The sequence below is a fragment of the Podarcis gaigeae genome (genome assembly GCF_964106915.1).
Source record: "Podarcis gaigeae genome assembly, chromosome: 12".
Taxonomy (NCBI): Eukaryota; Metazoa; Chordata; class Lepidosauria; order Squamata; family Lacertidae; genus Podarcis; species Podarcis gaigeae.
In genome coordinates, this window is record NC_139688.1 from 54,383,697 (window position 1) to 54,408,113 (window position 24,417).

General features: G+C 43.3%; 1 protein-coding gene and 1 long non-coding RNA gene across 8 annotated transcripts in view; both read right to left on the reverse strand.

Annotated features, from left to right (window-relative positions):
• The window catches only part of PDE1C (phosphodiesterase 1C), a 340,725-nt gene that overhangs the window by 66,071 nt on the left and 250,237 nt on the right, over positions 1-24,417 (reverse strand). For all 7 annotated transcript variants that reach the window (XR_014557038.1, XR_014557039.1, XR_014557040.1 and 4 more), the window contains 3 exons: positions 5,546-5,659; positions 4,916-5,098; positions 3,260-3,326 (listed from right to left, as the gene is read on the reverse strand). Coding sequence is in view for 3 of the 7 variants with exons in the window: in XM_083706283.1 (XP_083562409.1) it covers positions 3,260-3,326; positions 4,916-5,098; positions 5,546-5,659 (364 nt within the window). In the remaining 4 variants the exon portion in view is untranslated. The remainder of the gene's footprint in view (positions 1-3,259; positions 3,327-4,915; positions 5,099-5,545; positions 5,660-24,417) is intronic.
• On the reverse strand, positions 10,061-11,023 carry LOC310828731. Its single transcript, XR_014557097.1, has 2 exons — positions 10,665-11,023; positions 10,061-10,565 (listed from the first exon to the last, which is right to left on the reverse strand). It is a non-coding gene; the product is annotated as an uncharacterized lncRNA (long non-coding RNA).

Genomic DNA, 24,417 nt, shown 5'->3' on the forward strand with positions numbered 1-24,417 from the left:
CGGTGGCAGAAAAAAGAGACACCCAAGTGTGCTGCAAATCAGACTTACAAGGCAATTTCCGTCGACACAACTCATACATTATACATTTGATTATAGCATGAATATCCTACATGCACTTGGGCTGTAATTTCCCCTGATGTGTTTTCAGACTAAGTGACATTTCCTCAAGCAGCCAGAAAAGCAGAACAGTGGGAGCGACATACACTGACGTTGCATCAATTGCCTGATGTGAAGATAACATTTTAAAAATGGGACTGTCCAGCTTCAGTGTTACCGCTGACCTTTAACGCCCTAAACGGCCTCGGTCCTGTATACCTGAAGGAGCGTCTCCATCTCCATCATCCAGCCCGGACACTGAGGTCCAGCACCGAGGGCCTTCTGGTGGTTCCCTTGCTGTGAGAAGTGAGGTTACAGGGAACCAGGCAGAGGGCCTTCTCGGTAGTGGCCCCTGCCCTGTGGAACGCCCTCCCAGCAGATGTCAAGGCAATAAACAACTATTTTACTTTTAAAAGACAACTGAAGGCAGCCCTTTTAGGGAAGTTTTTAATGTCTGACGCTGTATTGTTTTTAATAAACCCAGCCAGATGGGTGGGGTATAAATAAATTATTATTATTATTATTATTATTATTATTATTATTATTATTATTCAGTGTGCTCTGAAATTTCCCTGTGCCACTTCTGCCAACTTGCAAATCACTTTCATTCCATTGCAGAAGAGGCAAATAGTGGCAGAAAAGAAAAGATATTGCATGGAGCTGAAGTACACCTTTAGACTCTAGGTGATGCTAACACTGGGAAGTAGGACAGCCCACCAAATAAAATGATCAATTAGAACCCTCCCTAATCCACGTTCAAATCAGATGCACAACAGGCTTCCTGCCTGGCATCTCATAGAACACTTAGACAGGCAACAGTCTACCAAGTAGATTCATTTCAATAGCTCAGGGATGGCCCAAAACATGTTGGCACCTGAGGCAAACCACAAACGGTGCCCCCACCATGGCAAGGAAACATATGCACCAACTCCCCGGGGCCGTGGGTGCCCTGGCTCCCACAATATTTTAAATGAAGGGGCTGGGCAGCCACAAAATAATAATAATAATAATAATAATAATAATAATAATAATAATAATAATAATTTTATTTATACCCTATCCTTCCTGCTCAGGGCAGCTAACAACAAATTTAAATCATTTGATGCAACAAAAACAGCATAAAATACCATATAAAACGTGAATAACAATAAATTCGGAATTCAAAAATCAATTTAGGGGGAAAATCCATCCAATAAACATTAGATGATCACCAGGGCTAGCTGGCTAAATTAGTCCTATTTGGGCCAGTGAGAAGACCAGGGGAGAATTAGCTGTGGGATCCCAGAGTGGGTAATCTTCATAAAAAGGGGAGGGGGAGGGAAGGAAGGGGAATAAAAGATCAGGCTAAGTTCAAATTGAAAGCCAGGCGGAATAGCTCTGTCTTACAAGCCCTGTAGAAGGGAGTTAAATCCTGCAGGGCCCTGGTCTCATGGGACAGAGCATTCCACCAGGTCGGAGCCATCACTGAGAAGGCCCTGGCCCTGGTGGAGGATAATCTGACTTCCATAGGGCCCAAGACCTCTAAACTAAAAGTGCAGGCACGCGGCAGGACATGTCACCATGCCCCAATACGTGCAAGAGTGACGTCACCATGCCGGGGGCAACTCTGCCAGGAAAGAAGGGATGAGCTAAGATCTAAATCGGGAACAAGGCTGGGAATCAAATCAACCTCACCTGGTGGTTAAAGACCTTCGTGGGGAGAAAGGAGCCTGCTCTGACTCATGCCAGGTGTGTGTGCAGAGCCCAGGAGACCCCAAAAAGCAGACACCAGCATTTCCTCCCTAGGGGTGGAAGGAGAAGAGCAGTGCTTCCTATTTGCTGAGCCTCTGCTGGGCTTTCTCCTACATCAACGGGGGAAGTGACTTGTAGCCATTTAAACTCCCCACCGTGCCCCATCAGGGACACTGAGAAACTTAAATGACAGCTTACCATTGCTTAGTTCAGATTTACACCACATTTTTGCAAGGCTACTGTTATCCAGTACTGATTTCCAGAAACTCATATGTAGTCACAAAATGCATGGTCCTTTTTTAAAAACAAAACTTTTTTCCTTGAATGAGTAATAAGGGGGCCTTTGGGGATGGATGTTTTAGTTATGTGTTAACATTGCACTATTGGCATGCTCTATAGGATTGATTTTTACTGACTTTTGTTTACGTAGGCGCTTGCTGTGGAATAAACAAAAATCCAACGAAAAATTCCTCTGTGCTGAGTTTTATTAGCCTGGTCCAAATGAAACAGGAAAAGTTGTACTAACCACTGTATCAGTGCAATCTCAGCTATCTGGGGTTTTGTGGAGAAATCCCTTTTGCCAGCCTGAGGTGCTGAGGATTGAACCAAACACTTAACAGCTAAGCTCCCATATGAGGTGCTCTAAATAAATAGCAGGTCAGGTGGTACTGCTTCAAACTGCAAGTGTAGAATAGAATACTAATGGACATCCAATAATACTGTATTAAAAAAGAACTGAGGGGTGGGAGGCAGAAAGAATCCTATCAAGCAAAAGGCTGGCCTTGGGTCCTTCTTCCCAACATGCATTTGGAGGGGATGTTTAATACAGTGGGATGTTTAAAGGCAGAACCACAAAGCCTAGGACTTGCCGATCAGAAGGTCGGCGGTTCAAATCCCCGCGACGGGGTGAGCTCCTGTTGCTTGGTCCCTGCTCCTGCCAACCTAGCAGTTCAAAAGCACGTCAAAGTGCAAGTAGATAAATAGGTACCGCTCTGACGGGAAGGTAAACCGCATTTCTGTGCTCTGCTCTGGTTCGCCAGAAGCGGCTTAGTCATGCTGGCCACATGACCTGGAAGCTGTACGTTGGCTCCCTCAGCCAGTAAAGCGAGATGAGCGCCGCAACCCCAGAGTCGGCCACGACTGGATCTAATGGTCAGGGGTCCCTTTACCTTTATTCCTAGGGTATTGTTCAAGACTTCATTTTCTACTTCCTGTTTATCTACAGATGGTATCACACCTTACTCTAGTGGTGATATTTTAACAATAGAAATGAGCCGAAGATCATCAGGTAAGTTCTGGACTGTTTTTCTCTGATGCATTTTGTCTCCTTGTATGATGTAAGCTAAATTATTTTTCAGACACAATGAAAGGTAGAGCATGCATCCCTGTATCATTTCAGTGTTTCGTAAGAGACATCCACCACTGGCATTACCTTTAGCACTCCAATGACAGCTGGTGGGTAGCTAAGTCCAACCATATTGGATGTCCGTCTGTACATTCTGTCAAGATAAAACAAATTAATTACACACATGACAGAGTTCTCTTCAGAATACATCGTTTTTACCCAAGCCAAACAAATTGCCTTTCTTCCTTTATTCCCACTGGCATTAATTTCTATGCCAAAATGTTCCATTCAGATCCAGAGATAGCTTCACGCAAAAGAGCTCTCTGCAGAACTGCTGCCATTTGTTGTGCTTTGATGAAGGTATGCATTTACTTAAAATGTTTACACCCAGAATATAGGCTGCCTGTACTGCTTCACCACTGCCACCATTTCATGCCTTGCACACGTTGGTTTAAATCTGTAAAACCACCAGCAGCCCAACCTGCACAGGTTTCCTTTATTGTGAAGGTACACAATGACCCCATGACGTTTTCGTGCTCAGAAGGCAGAGCACTAGCTCTGTTCTTGTCCTCCACATGGAACAAGATCCCGCAGGATGTTGCCTATACAAAACAGCTGTAGCCAATGTAAAAGATCCCAACCACACGTGGAAGAGGATCACTGGATCATGATGATCCAGTATGCTCACTTGGAAGCACTGGCATCGCTTCGACTTACTTAGGACCCTCGTACCTACAGGACCACCTCTCCCGGTATGCAACACGGAGAGCCTCAGGGTCCATAAACAGCAACACCCTAGTGGTCCCGGGCCCTAAGGAAGTTAGATTGGCTTCAACCAGAGCCAGGGTCTTTTCAACTCTGGCCCCGGCCTGGTGGAACGCTCCGCCTCATGAGACCATGGTCCTGCAGGATCTGATTTCTTTCCGCAGGGCCTGTAAGACAGAGTTGTTCCGCCTGGCCTTTGGCTTGGAGCCAATTTGACTCCCCCCCCCTTTCTTTTTTCTTTTTCCTTTCTCCTCCTGTGATGAGGCTGCATTTTAATATTTTAATGTTTCAATATTTTAATGTTGTATTTTAATCTTGTTTTTAAGTTGTATTCATTCAACTTGTTTTTATTATTGCTTGTTAGCTGCCCTGAGCCTGGCCTTGGCTGGGGAGGGCGGGGTATAAATAAAAATTATTATTATTATTATTATTATTATTATTATTATTATTATTATTATTACTACTACTACTACTACTTCAAAGTAAATGTGTGTTGTTATTTCAATGGCAAGGTTAGACAAAGTTGTCTTTACAGTTAATGCTTCAATGCAAAACACTGCCACAGCTTTCCTGCCACCCCAAACATAATTGCAAAATGCACCATTCTGTGTTATCAGAATATCAACCTTGCCTGGTGACCAAAAGGATCCTGTTTCCTCTCAGACATCATTAGCCCAAGATGCAATTCATCTCAAAGTGATGCAAAGACTAAAACTGGTTAACTGAAATGATTCAGAGTTGTTATGGTATCATGAGTGCTAGCCATTTCTGAATTATTGTGCTCAGAAGGCCCTCGGAGACAGAGGGCCCTCATATTTGGATTTAGAGATGGAGAAAGTGAAGTCATGATTCTGGCCAGTTCTTCAGAAGAACTATTGGGCCTTCATTGGTCGCTCACGTTTACCTACAAAGCTCCAATAGCTATAAACTGCAACATCTGACTATTCTTTGGTGCAGAGCAGTTGCCTGATCCATTACCTCTCCACAAATATCCCAGCCTGAACTGCATGCACAATACTTCGGAATCGTGGCTTTTCCTCGCTCCTTTTCAGCATCATCCCCATTTGCCGTGTGAAAGTAGAAGCCAGCCAATCCCGTACTTCCGAGGGCACAGCATCTGACTGGATATCACTGAGTTCATCTTCCGTATCCAACAGACGCCTGTTGGGAGAGATACAGGGGAGATACGTTAAATAAAGATTTCCACAGAGACGGCATTTTTCTTGCAACATTTCGCCTGTTTACAAGTTGTTACACATGCCCAGCCCCTAATTAAATCTGCTGGTTTGTTGGTTGGTGGTTGCTTTCTTTCAGGTGAATTTAATGTAGAAAATTATTGACATTTAGTTATTTCTATGGACAACCGCAGAACCCCCAGATTGTAAAGTAGCTCACTTCTGGAGTGTGAGAACAACGAAGGAAGATCTTTGCAGGGTTATTCACAGTGCTTTTTCTGGGGGGACTCAGGGGTATGCAGACCCCTAAACATTTTGTGAATCTTTGTGTGACTCACACTAATCCCAAGAAATAGGATGAGGTATTAAGCTTGTTTACTTAAAAAATAAATGATGAAAATAAACCATTACTACACTGAAACAATCGTCTCACCTGGTTTCATCAATGTACACAGATTCAAGTACTGTAGCAGCATATTCCAAGTTCTTTTTCAAGTCAACAACAGAAGCCTCTCCTCTCTCTAGCTGCTTCACCAAAGATCGTAACCTAAGAGAAGAAAACAAGAATTTGATTAGCACAAATCCACATCTGGAATTCCAAAGGAGTTCAGATTAACATCCCCAAATCCTTAACTTTCTTGCACCATCCTATTAACAGAATATGAGGGCTGTGAGTATATGATGGTTACAACTCATAAAAGGGGACTGAGCTATACAGCTGCAAATAACTTTTGTTTTGTAAAGTGCACTATACAAATCTGACACTAGATGGCAACAGTGAGTTATGGCAAATTCTATATATTTTTAAAAACGTTTTTTTAAAAGCATTTTTACAGCGTTTTTTTTACATGTGTGTAGATTCCACCAGGGTGTTGTTATCTAGGCTACTGCAGAAGACAGACTGAACAGTTTGGATTAATCTACCATCTTATATAACCTGCTTTCCTAGCTCCCTGGTAGAGGGCTGCCTTTCATAAAAGCATTTCCATTCTCCCAATATGGCTTTTTAACAGAAAGTACAGGCATGAAGGATGTTTTGTATCATCAAACAGTGTTGAAATTCTAAAAGGAGGGACAGGAACATCTTAGTTTCAACACAGCATTCCAGGAGAATGCACTCTCTAGCAGAGTTTATTTAATACAGAGAATTCTGTTCAACATGTATAGAGTTAACTAGTTGTAAAGACTAGTTATAAAAGGATGCCTCTCCAGGTTTGCCAAATAGTCGTGTAAGCGATTTGTTTTTCTAATTAGAACGCTTTTCACTGCATTGGGCACAACTTTGCATTTTCTCCTAGCTTTCGGAAGCAGATGTGGGGGCATGAAAAAGGGACCTCCAGGATCCTGATGTAGACATGAAACCTCTCCCCACAGCTCTGTGGATCCTGCCCTTTATTGATTTTGCTTAAGAATGAATACACTGGATCTTAAAATGCATGAAATGTAGCATGGGCGAAGTGAAGGAATAATAGAGACTCTCGCGTTTGTATTTTGTGCCTTTGATTCAATTCGCTAAACATAACCCTGCACATTTGTTCTGCAGTGTTCAAACATCCATATACAATTCAGGCAGAATGAATAGCTCTAACACTGCAGCGCTAGCATCCATCATACAATATTAGATGTGGCACACAGTCCATCCATCATCTGGCAAAAGAAGAGGGCTTTCGGAATAGAACCGTGTGCTTCACATACACACAAAAATGTTGTTGCACTTGTCTGTCATTTGTTATTTATGACTTATCTGGTAGAGGTGCTGGAAGTGGCCATGTGCCTTCAGTGAAAGAGAGTCGACTGCCATTGTCTCTTTTGTGTGATCAATGCTTTTAAAGCATGAGTGAAGCTGCTCAGAATAAATCAAAGATTTTCGTGCCTGCAGTTCTTTCAAATGACCGCAACAAGTCTTTACTGTGTTTCAGCTTGGTCTGGCAAATGGGCGCAGATGCACTGTGGTTAAGCAAAAGTTCAGGCTCACTAGCGATTGAAAGCCTTCAAAGGCTTAAGTGTTGGCATGTCCTTTTCCTTATAGCTACTTCCTGAATTTACTTCCAGAGAGTTTTATAAACACACGTTTCTTTTAGTGTTACAAAGGACCGTGATAAGCAAGGCGTTCAGTGCTAAGGCAAAACATGCCTAAGCATGGTTGGGAATTCGAGCATGCACCAAAAGTATCCAACAGAAAAATGAATGAATGGTACCCAACAGAAAAACCCCAATGAAAATAATGACCAACTCAGGCCCAAAGGTGGATGCAACCCTTTATCTCTACATTGCAGGAGTACGATGCCTGGCAGATTTCCAGGCTGCAACTTGTCGCAAAATCTCTCAAGATGTTCAAAAAGCAACTTTCCCACCATCATGTCCTGAGTGTTTTGAAGCAGTATGAAATGGCTGTGTCACGATATTATTTTAAAGCCCCCTTTTTAAAAAGTATGTCACTGTTATTCTGCAGTAGAAAATATTTCTTTACACACACAAAAATTACAGCCACCATATATCTCATAAATAGCATGTAATACATCAATATTACAACACATATTTCCTTCCACTTTCAGCGGCGAAAGTGCACTGAACAACTTCTGAACAACATACTGTATGTAAGGTGCATGGACACCTGTTTTGGCCTCAATATTATGGGAATATGGGAAGAATACAGAATATCCTTGTGATGGAATTGTGTTCCTCACTATAGTAATAAGGTTTCCACTGGGGATGACGATTCACTATGGAACTGGCTCCTTATATCTGTGGTGCAAGATTGCAAAACGCAGACACCATGTGCTGTGCTAAATATGGCATTCCCACCTAGCTTATTCCATTAAGTCTGGTTCTCTATAGTCTCCACTCATTGATCTCTTGCATCCAATCATGGGGAAAAGAGAGAAGAAAAGGGATCTGGGCAGAATCCAGCTGGACTGCAGGAATACATGATAGGCCTGCCAGCTGCCAAAGTCTTACTGTTAGCAGGCAAGCCCAACATTTGGCAACCCAAGATACAGAAAGCAGCAAAGTTGTCCCTAGTGAAAATTGGAAAGCCTAGCGCATGCCTCCCTGCTCAGGATAACAACTAAATCCAGTTTTCATATTCTTCTGAGTGACATATGTTCTTATTCACACTAATGAGCTCCAAAGCCCATTTGTTGCTTGAATCCAGAGGCATAAGCTATAAGCGTTGCATTAATTCGAAACAGCAATACTAAGGTGGCTCCTGAATCTGGTGGAACTTCATTTCCCCTTATTCCCTCTGATATCTTCAGCTGATCTTTTCTTGATGGTTCCTGAACATCATTTTTCTGGTCTTGCCATATTTCAACACGGGTATAACCTTTGCTGATATCCAGACAACCACATTTCTGTCTTTCTTTCTGTCAAAATTCATGACACAGATACCACCTAACCATCTCAGGGCTGGTGATGTTCCCTGATGCCAGGCCATCAAATTCTTGGGTCTGTCAGGTTCATTTCCTCCCCCATGTTGTGTGACAGTGGGCACACCTAAACAAGTCTGGTGGGATGTAAAAGTTCACCAATGTACACAGGGGTGTAGCTAGCTGCTCCAGCACCTGGAGGGGTGGGGGCGGGGCAGCATTCCACCCAGGGGGGCACCTGGTGAGTTCCCCATGGAGTCTGCCTCGCGGATGAAAGTCCCACGCTGCTGTTTCTGGCAACACAGGGCCCCGAGTCCCTGCGTCACTTCCAGGAGAGACACGTGGCTCAGGTGTGCTGCAGGCCAGGCTCCGCAGTAAGTGCTGTCCCCATGGTGTACCATTTTGTCACCCCCTCAGGGATGACACCTGGGGCAGTCTGCACCCCCCCACACACACACACCCCTTCCTATGCCTCTGGATGTACAAGTCATCAATTCTTTAGTTCTGTCAAAATTCATTACCCCTTCCACCCCTACCTCAACCCAGAATGTGGTTTTAGCCTGGGCACATTTAAAGATCCCAAATGTGTTTGTGCATGTGGTGCTGAACTAGATAAGCTTAACTTACATGCAAACATGCTTAACAATTGTTGCATTAAATGTCTATGGAAGGTAGTTGGCCAAAGGATTTATTTCTCAAAAGAGAGGGACTGGCACTCGTACAGGGAAGCAGGGCCGTCTTACCCATAGGTGCTAGGGGTGCCGGGCACCTGGGTGATGGGTTTTCAGGGGCGCCAGGCTGAGAGCCTGAGAGTTGAGTCCGGGGAAGAGCCTGTTAGGATATAGTTCCATTCCACCTTAAAAGGGTACAGGCATGACGTTTGTGTATCACATACCCGTTTACTCCCAACACTGCTGGGAACGTCCTCTGTATGTTGCTTTTGCTAAGAGATTGTTTTGCTGGACACGAAGGCAAGCAGTCTTCTTTGTTCCTGAACCCACTGAATAAATGGTGTAAAAATGCTTGCACAACTCTCTCTGTCTGCATTTTTCGTTGTGGGTGATTTATACCCTCTGCTGACAGAGTGTGCACGGGTCTCGGAACGTACCTGAGGCTCATGTCGCTAATTGACTGATGCTGTTCCATGGGAGACCGGTGATTGTCCAGAGCCAGCTGATGCCTCCGTCTCCCCGGCAGTATCCCAACAGAGCCCACCCATCAGTTGGAGTGCCGCCGTGGGCTCTTCTGCTGCAGGCAGCTCTGCGCCATGAGTTCGGGGGCGACCGAGCCAGTGAGAAGCTGAGGTGGCCAGCCAGCTCCGCCCTCCTTCGCACCTGGGACTGAGCAACCTGGGGGGACGCGCCAGGCAGATCTTTGCACCCCAATGCCACATATGCTTAAGACAGCCCTAGCTGGAAGGCAGATAGTTTTACCTAGAAGTTCTGCCTCTCCAGGCCTAGATGTTTGTGGGGAGACTGTGAAAACCTTTATACATATTCATTAGCTCCATAAAGATGCTTCCCCCTCCCGCTATGACCTAGACTTTTTTTTTAAGTTTAATATGGCCTTTTATTGCTGTATGCTTTTGATCGAGAATCTATCCCAAACACAAAGCTGAGTTTAGTGCTGGAAAATTCTAAAATCCTGTGGTTAAATCCTGTTACATCAGCTGGATCCAAACTGAAATACAGTATGAGAGCAGAGCAATATTTAGCCACATAAGATATGCCTATAGACCAAACATGACTGGGGAGGTGGGCATGGTTAAATTATGTGGGAATGTTAAAATTCCTTGGGTTTCTTCTTCAGCCTCTGTCACTCAGGGTTCTGTTTAAGTCCCCAGCCACCAGCTAAACCCAGCTTGCCGAAATTATGGGAAATGCATGCCTTACTCGTGAAATAAATCTTCTCATGGGGCAGTCGGATTGGCATATGCTTCCACTTTTATTATTAGGAAAAGATGCTTCTCCTTCATAAAAGTGAAGGATAAGATTCCATATTTGCTCATCTTGACTAAACAGTTGAACGGCTGAGTTTTCATCTTGATGTTTGATGTCTTCCATGTTTGATACAAAGGTCACTCTCCTGTAGATAAACAGGCTGATGAGGGAGAACTCTTCATTGCCAATTCAGAATTCATGTAGCTTATCCAACAAAAAATTAAAGAACCATTTAATAACCCACCATTTGGAAGAATGAGCAAATCCTTCCCACAGACCTGATTTTCGTTTATCTCTTGGGGGGACTTGTGTTTTGCTTTGTTGGCTTGATTTTTCTAACCCCAATAGGGGCTTGTGTTCTTCCTAAAAAAAATGGCTCCCACTTAGGAATGGATTCTTCTACTTTTGCCCAGTAAAGAGTCTCAAGATTAACAATGTCAGGGTGCAGAAGTAAGTGGTCTCTCAACTGTAGCTTTTCCCCTCATTTAAAAGTGCTACATTTCTTTTACGAGCCGCATCAGCTTCTTGTATTTGCCATGTCTTCTCAGCTTCTTTGTCTCCTAGATGACTCTCCAACTGCTGAAGCAACACCATTCTCTGAGATGGTATCGTGATAACAGCTAGTCGAGCGGAATGGTTGTTGGGCGTCTCATAACGGCAGCGATGGACTGAGAAGAAAAGTTAAGAGAGAGGGAGAGGGAAAGATTGTAGCTAGCTGTATTCGGGTCACGATGGAGTGTGAAGCGAAGTCCAGTTCTTGCCCATTACAGTGAGAAAGAGAGAAGGGAGCACGAGGAGGGGCTGTGCTGGAGAAATTGCTGTTGGAATGTTTCCTTAACCAATGAAAAGTGGTAAAACTGAGGCATTAGTCCTATGACGAAAGATGGCATCCTATTTAGCACAAGAAGTTCAACTTGCTAAAAGACATATGACCTAGACTTTCATGGTAACCTATTTAAATTCTGCTTCTGTAGTGTCTGCAGATGCCCCCTTCAAGCAGCACCTTCAAAATCAGTACCTTGGCACAGCAACCAGTTACGACTTGCCAAGACCAGTTGCCTTCTGCCTGTCTGCTGAAGCCCAACAGTCTTCTGCAAAGCCAAGGTTATATACATGTTATCAGCTACGGCACTTGGGCAGCTTTTGAATTGTACAGGAAAATAAGAATTCTACAGGAAAACAAGATGTATCCATTTCCACATCGTTGCACAGCACATTCCCAGCAGTAACTAATTTGTGCTTTCTCAAACCCAGCCCACTTCATGCATGCAATTAACTGTATTTTTGTGGGGTACCTATTAAATGTCATTAGTAAACATTATATTGTCACTTGCCGTGGGGTTGTAAATCAAGTCGCCATCTGTTTCGTTTAATGCGCATGCTGGACCTGTAGATGCTAGATGCTTGCTGCTTAAGAAACAGTGCCAGAAATTTCTGACAACCTAGCGATGAAAATGTGCTCCAAAGATCAATAACAACAACAGGCAATTTTTCGGGGAAAAACAACAACAACACTGAATTCTGCCAAAACAGAAAGTGACAAAACACTCCAGTTCAGCTTTAAAATTTTTAAAAAAATCATATCAGATCATGAATATGAACAGAGATACCAGTTGATCACAAGCCTCATTCTCAGCTAGCAGAATGGTTCATCAGAATATGAAGCCCCAAACTTACTGTTTGTGGTCATATATTTTTTCATGCACAAAAACAGGGACTCTTTCCAACTAAGCCACAAGCTAGAGAATTGGGAATTGGCTTCCTTGTTGCTGCTATAGCTTACTTATGCAAGTAGAAAAATACTAAATTCAAAAGCCTGTTCATGAGATCAATGCCAAAATAAACCTAAGGCTGAATTAATGCAGCACTATGACATTCTCTAGCTCAGCCTTTCTCAACCCTGGGTCCCAAGATGTTGGTGGACTACAACTCCCATCATCCCCTGACCACTGTGGTCCTGCTATCTATAAATGATGGGAGTTGTAGTCCAACATCATCTGGGGACCCAAAGATTGAGAAAGGCTGCTCTAACTCTACCCAGCATTTCATTATGTCCATGTTGATGGACCTCAGCTTGGATGTTCCAAGACCTCTTAGGGACTGAGTCTGGACTGTGTTTCCTGACTGTTGAACTTTGGACTTAACATACTTCATACAGCAGTGGGAGTTGCCGCCAGGAAGGCTGGGGGTACAGGCAGTGCCAGATTTAACCCTGTGGAGGCCCTTAGACTGTCAAAATCTCTGGGGCATATGCTTGTGGGATAACATGGAACTAAGAAAGCTTCATTCTGATTTTATTTCAAGATCAAATCAATATAATTTTGATCCATTATTGCAGGGCCTCAGAAGGCATGGTGCCCATAGGCTGGTGCCTTCTCTGCCTATTTGGTAATCTGGCACTGGGTACAGGACACCGAGGCAGTGGAATTTCTTGAGTGTTCATAAAACCCCTTAGATTTTTTTGAATATTTTCTGGGCATTGTCACAAATTGTGCTTTTGGCATCTCATTGGCATTTGACTTTCCTGTTGACATTGCCTTTTCTCTCTGCACATCATTGATTTGACAAAATGGATTCCAGTCCATGAAAATGTCTGCCATGTTAAGGTGTCAACAAGGCTCTCTTGTGTTTGTTTGTTCCCCCCCCCAAAAAAGCTATGAACCATTCCAGCCACATAGCCATTCCAGCATGGCGAACCCAATTAACCTCACTTTGAACACAACCTGTTACTCTGCAATTAGAACAAAATCAAAGATTCAACTTTGCTTTTAAAAGAACTTACAGAAATTGAACATATTGTATTTGAAAGCGCTTAACCTATTCTTTCACTGGGAAGTCTGGATTGTGGAGATGAGATCTTGTGTAGGAAGTCGAGAGTAAACAGAGATTCTGTCTCTCTCTCATAATATTAAAAGCAGGACTCATCTAATAAACCTGAAAGTTAGGAAATTCAGGACAGGCAAAGGGGAATATTTATTAAGTTTATGGAAGTTATAGTAATGGCCACCAACCTGGACGACTTTATAAGGGAATTAACAAATTAGGCATGGTTGCTATATTACCCCAGAGTATCAGAGGCAGTATAATAATAATAATAATAATAATAATAATAATAATAATAATAATTTATTATTTGTACCCCGCCCATCTGGCTGGGTTTCCCCAGCGACTCTGGGCGGTTTCCACAGAGACCAAAAATACACTAAAATGTCACACATTAAAAACTTCCCTGAACAGGGCTGTCTTAAGATGTCTTCTGAATGTCAGGTAGTTGTTTATCGCTTTGACATCTGATGGGAGGGCGTTCCACATGGCAGGCGCCACTACCGAGAAGGCCCTCTGCCTGGTTCCCTGTAGTTTTGCTTCTCGCAGTGAGGGAACCATAGCTGTCAAGTGTCCCTTATTTGAAGGGACAGTCCCTTATTCCAGTGCCATGTCCCGCTGCTGTCCCTTATTGAAGAATGTCCCTTAAATGATGTCCCTTAAATTTCAAAGGAAGCAGCTCCACTCCCTCCCTCCCTGCCGGCCAGGGAGGAGGAAGGTTCCAACTGTGTTGCTTGGCTGTGTTGCTCACCCAATAAGAAGTCTAAGAACGACTGGGGAGTGAAGCTTGCATGCCTTGCGTGTGGCTAGTTAATGCAAGCTGAGGAGGTTTTTGAATGCTGGACGCCATTTTGTTGTACGTGCTGCTGCAAACTTTGCAGTGCAAAGCCAGGCCGGGGAGCCATCTTAAGTTGAGGCTGCATAGGCCTTGTGGTGCATGTGATTCAGATTCTATTCAGTTGAACCTCTGGTTACAAAGTTGGTTGGACAGTGTTCTCGAAGCTACCAGCATGAGTTTGACCAGACTGCAGGAGGACAGGAAGACTGGAGTGCCTGGAACAGGAGAGGCTGCAGGTCCCTTATTTTGGCTGCTGGTCCCTTATTTTCAAGGCTGCTGGTCCCTTATTTTCAAATCTGTAAGTTCACAGCTATGGAGGGAACCACCAGAAGGCCCTCGGCGCTGGACCTCAGCATCCAGGCAGAACGATGGGGGTGGAGACGCTCCTTCATGTCCTTCATACTAGTATGTCTCTATATACTAGTAGCTGGGGATCCTAGGAACATAGGAAGCCCAATACCGTCCACAATGACAGGAAGCAGCTATCTAGGATTTCAGACAGGAGTCTCTCTCAACCCTACCTGGAGAGGCCAGGTATGAATGAAGAAAGGCAGAAAATATTATGCCGAGGACTTTGGGGGTTTTCTGATATCGGCAGGTATGCGCAAGATTCTAATTATTTTAATGAAAGCATACCAGCGGTATTAATGAAGCAGAAGATTATTCTGCACAGATAACACAACATGCCAGGCACTTTCCACAGATTCTTTTCCCCAGCTTGTAACATTCCATTTTCAAAGATAATCAACTTCCCGGCATCTAGCTTTCATCTTTGCTTCTTCCCACAAAATGACAACACCAATGAATATTTCAGCTGCCTGGCATTTCAGACTGCCATAAATTGTTTACGGGGGGTAGGGGAACAGTAACAGAAAATAAATCACTATATTTGCGGCTTGTTAGTGCCTACATTTTCCTTGCATTATTGAGCTTTGTTCAAAACATCCTGCAGAGAACGGACGCTTTCGTAGGGACCCAGGCCTTGCTACGGGATGTACGCCAGCCTAGCGTTTCACAAAAAAAGAAAAACTTCTGGTGTGTATGGCGGTTTTCTTCTTTTTCCACCACCTGCATGGTAGCATACAAGCTATCTGTGATATCGCATAGACCCAGGACCAGAGATCCAGCAGGGCCTTTCAGAAGCAAGGGTGTCGTGAGATCCAGTCAGAGAATGCGAATGACAATGCCGAGGATTTCGGGAGACCCAAATTGTGAAGTATCTTTTTTGAAAGCCAATAAGAGTTTCTGCAAGCTGAGATCCCAGTGCAAAAGTGGCTCTGCCTAACTGAAGCTGCTTCTGTAACCCCCCTAAATGTTTAATTTAATAAATGAAAACAACGCAGAATGAGGCAGAAAGTTGCAGCTTCCACGGTATTCAGTTCACTCTTAAACAGCAGCACGTTTTACAGGAATATTTACCTCAGTCCAATTAGCCTGATATAGTACCCTAAGCAACTGCAAGGTGCTTTTTGTTGGATGGAGATTGAATTTGCGCCTCGAGGTATAAATATTTGAAGGAAGCAGAAGCAAATTTGCAACGATTGTTGGCAGGCTCCTGCCTTCATAAGGCTGGCTGGGGATAGAAAATCAATAGTCGTAGCAAAGGCCGGATGGATTCTGTGAGGTACTTCATATGTTTTCTTGCCTCATCTGTGCAGTTTTATTTTAAAACAAACCATGTTTAACTTCTGCACAATGCTGCAAGGGAAAGCGACTTAAAAACTTGCAGCCATTCAGCTTTAAGAATGTGCCAAAAATGTATTTGGGGTGGGGGAAATTGTCCTTCTTGAAAATATATCTCACAAATATTTAGGTGCCACCAGTATATGCAAATGTGTGTCTCATTTAAGACTACAGTGGTACCTCAGGTTAAGTACTTAATTCATTCCGGAGGTCCGCTCTTAACCTGAAACTGTTCTTAACCTGAAGCACCACTTTAGCTAAAGGGGCCTCCTGCTGCTGCCGCCGCACCACCAGAGCCTGGTTTCTGTTCTTATCCTGAAGCACTATTTCTGGGTTAGCGGAGTCTGTAACCTGAAGTGTATGTAACCCAAGGTACCACTGTACTTAATTCATTCCGAAGGTCCGTTCTTAACCTGAAGCACCACTTCAGCTAATGGGGCCTCCTGCTGCCGCCGCAGCACAATTTCTGTTCTCTTCCTGAAGCAAAGTTCTTAACCTGAGGTAATATTTCTGGGTTAGCAGAGTCTGTAACCTGAAGTGTATGTAACCTGAAGTGTATGTAACCCGAGGTACCACTTTATATAGAAACTTTATCCTCAATACTGATGGAACCCACGGGTGGAGAATACTTTTATTTGTATATATCTTTATAATTTGTGAAGGAAACCTTTGTATGAGTTAATATTTCACTATCTCTTTGTAGATGTGCTCTATTTTTGTCCTTTTGTCCTTCAAGGCTGGGAAAATTTATGGTTTGCATTTTTTATTCTCTGTTTTCTTTGTGTGTGTGTGTGTGTGTGTTTTATGTTCACACTTTTCTCTTTTTTGGGTAACAAATCAATAAAAACATTTAAGAAAGGAAGGAAGAAATAAAACAATTCTTTTCTCTTAAGAAAAAAAATACAGTTTTTGGAAGAGGGGAATAAGTGAACTGCAAAGTCCTCTTGGACTGCAAAGACTGGAACGGGTTGCCTCCCCTAATCCTCTAATACTGACCAGCTATGGCCATTGGCCATAATAGTTTCAATATATAACTATGAGGTCACAGAGCCCACTGTAAAACAATGTTAGGTGTATTTGATTTTAGTGGATCGTACTGGACTGTAGCCCAAATATTTGATTTCTCAATTTAAAGGACAGTAAAATGCCTTAGGCTGCAGTCCTTCACACACTGAAATTGGAAGCAAGATCCACTGAAATAATCGGAATGTATAAATGGTGTGTGTGTGTTGCAAAACACAGCTGTAATGCTACGCACATTGCTAGGCAAGGTAAATCCTATTAAGTTCAATGGCATTTACTAAGTAATGGAGAATTATAACAACAGGACGCAGCACCCTCGTTTCTCCAAAGTGTTTGATGCAGTGTTGGAGAAAAAGACTTGAAACCACAGGATCAGTCATGGAAGGCACCAAGTACCCATACCATCCTTATTTGGTCTAAGATGCCAATGGGTCCATTTATAACGCCCTTGACTCCCAGAAGGAAAGAAACCTTCCCTTCCTCACTTGCCCCCATGATACCATACTACTACTACTACTACTACTAATTTATTATTTGTACCCCACCATCTGGCTTCCAACAAAGATTAAAAATACAGTGGTACCTCGGGTTACATACGCTTCAGGTTACACACTCCGCTAACCCAGAAATATTACCTCGGGTTAAGAACTTTGCTTCAGGATGAGAACAGAAATCGGGTTCCGGCGGCGCGGCCGCAGCAGGAGGCCCCATTAGCTAAAGTGGTGCTTCAGGTTAAGAACAGTTTCAGGTTAAGAACAGACCTCCGGAACGAATTAAGTACTTAACCCAAGGTACCACTGTACATTAAAATGTCACACATTAAAAACTTCCCCAAACCGGGTTGCCTTCAGATGTCTTCTAAATGTTAGGTAGTTGTTTATCTCTTTGACATCTGATGGGAGGGTGTTCCACAGGGAGGGCGCCACCACCGAGAAGGCCCTCTGCCTGGTTCCCTGTAGCTTTACTTCTTGCAGTGAGGGAACCACCAGAAGGCCCTCGGCACTGGACCTCAGTGTCCAGGCAGAATGATGGGGGTGGAGACGCTCCTTCAGGTATACTAGGCCAAGGCCATTTAGGGCTTTAAAGGTCAACACAGCCCACAAAGCCCTCAGTGAGTTGTCAGCCACCACCTTGAAAGCAGAAGGTGGTGACTTCCACTGGCTAGCAATCACTCAGCCAATGGGAGGCGAGCTCTGTCTCCTTCTGTTCATTTTGGACATTAAGGTGGCAATTGACACGGCTGTTGCATGGGAGTCCAGGGAGAAGGCTACTGGGGCGATTGCTTTCTTGAAGGCAGTACAATGGCACCTTGGTTCTCAAACTTAATCCGTTTGGAAGTCCATTCCAAAACCAAAGCGTTCCAAAACCAAGGTGCGCTTTCCCATAGAAACTAATGCAAAACGGATTAATCCGTTCCAGACTTTTAAAAACAACCCCTAAAACAGCAATTTAACGTGAATTTTACTCTCTAACGAGACCAATGATCCATAAAATGAAAGCAATAATCAATGTACTGTACTATAAAATAAATAAGACAGTATTGTAGATGATGAAAATTAAATTTATTTATTTTTTCTTACTTGCTCTGATGATAGTCATTGTTTGGAGGGGGGCTTTTATCTATTTCTGCAGTCACACAATCAATCAATCAATCAATCAATCCATCAATCAGCTGAACTGGGTTCCACACAGCCCCCAAAACAAATTAACCGAAAAAGCCTCAAAAACACAAACTAAATAGCAAAACCAAAAGCGCCAAATACAGTGGTACCTTGGTTCTCAAACTTAATCCGTTCCGGAAGTCTGTTTGACTTCCGAAATGTTCAAAAACCAAGGCATGGCTTCTGATTGGTGCAGGAGCCCCAGAAACAATCGTCAACAGCCGCATCAGATGTTTGGCTTCCGAAAAACGTTTGAAAACTGGAACACACACTTCCGGGTTTTCAGTGTTTGGGAACCAAGGCGTTTGAGAACCAACATACCATTGTAGTGCAATCGGTAGATTGGGCAGTCTTATCTAGAATCCTCCCACATCAGTTTTTCATGTTGGCCCTCCTGCAGCTTCCATCCATGGTTTATACTAAGAACTTGGGGTGCAGTTGGGGGCTCAGCTACACAAGGCCTTACCAACTGTGTCTACTGCATGTAGCAATAAATCTGCCACTGGCTCCTGGTACCACAGAATGGCGCCATCCACCTAACTGACTTGTCCCAGACCAGCACAAAATCCCACCCACCCAGGAGAAACTTGCCTTCTGGCAAATGAATTTGCAACCCAATGTTGCATTACTACATATCCAAAGAATTGCAGATGGTGACAGCTGCCACGAAATTAAAAGACGCCTGCTTCTTCGGAGGAAAGCAATGACAAACCTAGACAGCATCTTAAAAAGTAGAGACATCACCTTGCCAACAAAGGTCCATATAGTAAAAGCTATGGTTTTCCCAGTAGTGATGTATGGAAGTGAGAGCTGGACCATAAAGAAGGCTGATCGCCAAAGAATTGATGCTTTTGAATTATGGTGCTGGAGGAGACTCTTGAGAGTCCCATGGACTGCAAGAAGGTCAAACCTCTCCATTCTGAAGGAAATCAGCCCTAAATGCTCACTGGAAGGACAGATCCTGAAGCTGAGGCTCCAATACTTTGGCCACCTCATGAGAAGAGAAGACTCCCTGGAAAAGACCCTGATGTTGGGAAAGATGGAGGGCGCAAGGAGAAGGGGATGACAGAGGACGAGATGGTTGGATAGTGTCTTCGAAGCTACAAACATGAGTTTGACCAAACTGCGGGAGGCAGTGGAAGACAGGAGTGCCTGGCGTGCTCTGGTCCATGGGGTCACGAAGAGTCGGACACGACTAAACGACTAAACAACAAATTATTATTATTATTATTATTATTATTATTATTATTATTATTATTATTATTATTAAAAAGTCATTGAACAATGACCCCTGCAAACAAAACATTGCTCCTTGTTCTGCCAGCAAATATTCAACAAGATAAGTTGCTATTAGCATCGGTGGCCAGCTATATCAAATTACTCTTAATATATGAGTGTTATTATCAAATAAGATGGCGTCTGCTTACTTGCAGAGAAAAGTAAGGGCAGATTAAGAGATGTGTGAATTAAATTTGCCCTGGCGGCATATCTGACATGGAAATTATCCATGGACTCTGCTTAACTGTGAAAGGAGGAGGGGTGAATCAACCCAATAAATTTTAGTACTGTACATTTCCTATTTTCGGCAACTGACATGAAGGGCGGTGTGACATTTCTCTGCCAGGCTAACAAACCCTAGTATAGAAAATAATGCAAGCTAGAACTGGGTATGGAACAACTGATTGGTTTAAAATTGGGGAAGTACAACAAGGCTGTATATTGTCTCTGTATATTATATGCAGAATTCATCATGCGAAAGGCTGGGCTGAATGAATCCCTAGCCGGAATTAAGATTTCCGGAAGAAATATCAACAACCTCAGATATGCAGATGACACAGCCTTGATGGCAGAAAGTGAGGAGGAATTAAAGAACCTTTTAATGAGGGTGAAAGAGGAGAGTGCAAAATATGGTCTGAAGCTCAACATCAAAAAAAATGAAGATGCCACTGGTCCCATCACCTCCTGGCAAATAGAAGGGGAAGAAATGGAGGCAGTGAGAGATTTTACTTTCTTGGGCTCCATGATCACTGCAGATGGTGACAGCAGCCACGAAATTAAAAGACGCCTGCTTCTTGGGAGAAAAGCAATGACAAACCTAGACAGTATCTTAAAAAGCAGAGACATCACCTTGCCAACAAAGGTCCGTATAGTTAAAGCTATGGTTTTCCCAGTAGTGATGTATGGAAGTGAGAGTTGGACCATAAAGAATGCTGATCGCTGAAGAATTGATGCTTTTGAATTATGGTGTTGGAGGATACTCTTGAGAGTCCCATGGACTGCAAGAAAATCAAACCTATCCATTCTTAAGGAAATCAGCCCTGAGTGCTCACTGGAGGGACAGATCCTGAAACTGAGGCTCCAATACTTTGGCCACGTCATGAGAAGAGAAGACTCCCTGGAAAAGCCCCTGATGTTGGGAAAGATGGAGGGCACAAGGAGAAGGGGACGACAGAGGATGAGATGGTTGGATAGTGTTCTCAAAGCTACCAGCATGAGTCTGACCAAACTGCAGGAGGCAGTGGAAGACAGGAGTGCCTGGCGTGCTCTGGTCCAGGGGGTCACGAAGAGTTGGACACGTCTAAACGACTAAACAACAACATGCATATCTTTCTGATTCAATTGCCATGGCAAATATTGTTGTCACTGTTGATCACCTCCATTTCTGTTAAGATCCCAGAGCAGCTTACAAACATGAAAACTATAAAATATCAATACACCAGATAGACCTCAACAAATCCCTTTCCCCCAGAAGTCCGGGAGAAAGAAGTGCATTTTAAAGCAGTGCCAAAAACCAGATAATGACAGCACAAACTCAAAAGCTTCCACTCCTTTTTCTCTAACCAAGAAGGTATCAGTTGTCCTTTTTGATATAGATCTGTCATGTAGCGCACAGTTTATTACTGGAACTCGGTCAGGCCAGGCTACTACTGGAAGCAGATTCCGGAAGCAGATCCACCTATGCATCTGACAAATAAAAATATGTATGCAGAGTTGGATAGCCATGATAATACAAAATACAAAATGCAGTGCAAAATAAAGACTTGACACCTGCTTTCCCCAGCAAAATTGGGGGAGAGAATTGGAGTGGCTTGGCTCTCATCCTGCTCTGTCCGAAAAATTTGAACACAAATTATTATATGATGTTATATTATATTTTTATTATTGACTTTATTTTCCAGCTTTTCTCTAAAGAACTGATTTGACGAATTGCTAACTGATGATTTGAACCAGGGTCTTTCTGGTCCTAGTCCTTTATTCTAACCAATACATTAGTTTGGTTTGTCCTTCTAAACACTTTAATTTTTTTAGAAAAAAGCACTGGCCACACATATAGTTCCTAGGATGAGATTTGGAGATTTAGTTGAATTTGTACTTGTTGTTTTTACAAAACAGGAGAAGGATCAGAATTTTTAATTGCACAGAGAAGCTGACAGGGCAAAACAATCAAACCTTATGTAGAAAACATGTTTGCAGAGCAATAGGGCAGTGGGGGGGGGAGCAGGAGGGGGACACCAATTTGGGAGGAGGGTGATCTAATGTGACCATGTGCCAAGGGAAATCCTCCACTAATCCCCATGTTTGTCATAGTCTTTTAGGATTGACCCTACTGAGTGAAATTAAAAACTAGGACAAATAAACCTTCTGTCTGCTTTTCACAGCACAGAGTTCCCCGAAGGATAACTGCATGCCAGAAGCGTTGCATTCAGCTACCCTATCATTATGTGTGAAGCTATTTCATACATATGGGACGCAGGTGACGCTGTGGGTTAAACCACAGAGCCTAAGGCTTGTTGATCAGAAGGTCGGCGGTTCGAATCCTCGCGACAGGGTGAGCTCCCGTTGCTCGGTCCCTGCTCCTGCCAACCTAGCAGTTCGAAAGCACATCAAAGTGCAAGTAGATAAATAGGTACCGCTCCAGCGGGAAGGTAAACGGTGTTTCCGTGCGCTGCTCTGGTTTGCCAGAAGCGGCTTACTCATGCTGGCCACATGACCTGGAAGCTGTACGCCGGCTCCCTCGGCCAGTAAAGTGAGATGAGTGCCGCAACCCCAGAGTCATCCGCAGCTGGACCTAATGGTCAGGGGCCCCTTTACTTTTACCTTATTTCATACATATACATACATAATGCATTCCTTGTGTTCTTTTCTAGAAAACATGCCATGCCACACCAAAATCAATTATTTTAATATTTCAGTGCATAATTTTAATCCCTACTTTTGCATCCATTGCATCAAGCTACACATATTTTTTTTTAAGATACTGGTCACAATTCAGAACAAAGTTAAGAGCACTTAGGTCTGTAGATTTTAGTGGCATTAAGCATGTTTAGATCTTTTTCACTTTACTAAATAAAAGACAAACACTGGCATGTCTGCACAGCAAACCTACTTTAATTAATTTTCTTCACCTGAAGGTATAATCTGCTCCTTATAAAATTTATTTGAGCTGAAATGAAATTTTTGAATTGGATTTTTAAAACGTTTTGATGAACCAAGCTCATACAAAATATATTAATCTAAATCAGTTCCTATATATGCTGTAAAAGGTGATTGCTACTTTATGTACATGTCATATACAATCAGTTCATCTCCACTGAAATCAATGTGATTTATTCCCATGTATAGGGACGCGGGTGACACTGTGGGTTAAACCACAGAGCCTAGGACTTGCCGATCAGAAGGTTGGTGGTTCGAATCCACGCGACGGGGTGAGCTCCTGTTGCTCGGTTCCTGCTCCTGCCAACCTAGCAGTTCGAAAGCACGTCAAAATGCAAGTAGATAAATAGGCACCACTCCGGTGGGAAGGTAAACGGCATTTCCATGCATTGCTCTGGTTCGCCAGAAGCGGCTCAGTCATGCTGGCCACATGACCCAGAAGCTGTACGCTAGCTCCCTCGACCAATAAAGCGAGATGAGCACCGCAACCCCAGAGTTGGCCATGACTGGACCTAATGGTCAGGGGTCCCTTTAACTTTACCTTAACGATAAATATACCCACTAAACTCAGTGTGACTTACTTCTGTTTCCTGCAGCAGCATAATAACATTTCAAAAATTTGCTAAGTGTTCAGTGCTTTTAGCTTCCATTGAAAACAACTGCATTTACATTTAATTCATGACAGGTAAGTTGATTTCCATGGGGCTTAAGAGCAGCTACCTTGCTCTGGATTCAACCTCCTTAATTGGCATGTATTGTTGAACACAGAGTTCTGCATGACAGATCCTCTCAGATACCGGATGCTGCTGCATGTCAATTGTTGGACATTGCCAAACATTAACTGACAAATCTTCAGGTGTCAAATGCTAGGCCGAAGATGATGCATTCTCCAAATACTGGCACACTCACCGATTTCACCATCTACTTTATCCACTGCAAAACCTGGTTACATTAGTGATGCTTAATTAAGAGCAATATTTCATTTGGGTTACATCTGCTCTATCTGGCTATGCCAGTGGAAAAGAAGTGGCTTATTCTTCAGACCGGACAAGAAATTGATTTTATGGATTTGGTACCCAACCCAGTTCAAGCTTCCATAAATCAGGACACATTTCTTGTTTCACTTCAGCTCTGGGTAAAGGGGCTCTGCCTTAAAGTCCCAGAGACTGAAATAAAGTCATACACAGGAGGAAAAGCAGTAAGAAATCCCTTCAGACCACAAGGAGATTGTTATTTGTAGACTTTAGTTCTGCATTTAATACTATTCTTCCGCATAGATTGGTGCCCAAATTATTAGACCTGGGACTTCCACCATGTTTGTGCAGGTGGATATTAGACTTTCTATCAAACCGTTCCCAAAGGGTCATGTTGGGTTCCCACGTCTCTGTGGATCTCATCACGAATACAGGGACGCCGCAGGGGTGTGTGTTGAGCCCACTTTTATACACGCTCTATACAGCTGACTGTGCCCCCAAATACCCCAGTAATAAGATCATTAAGTTCGCAGATGATACAACGGTGGTTGGTTTAATTAC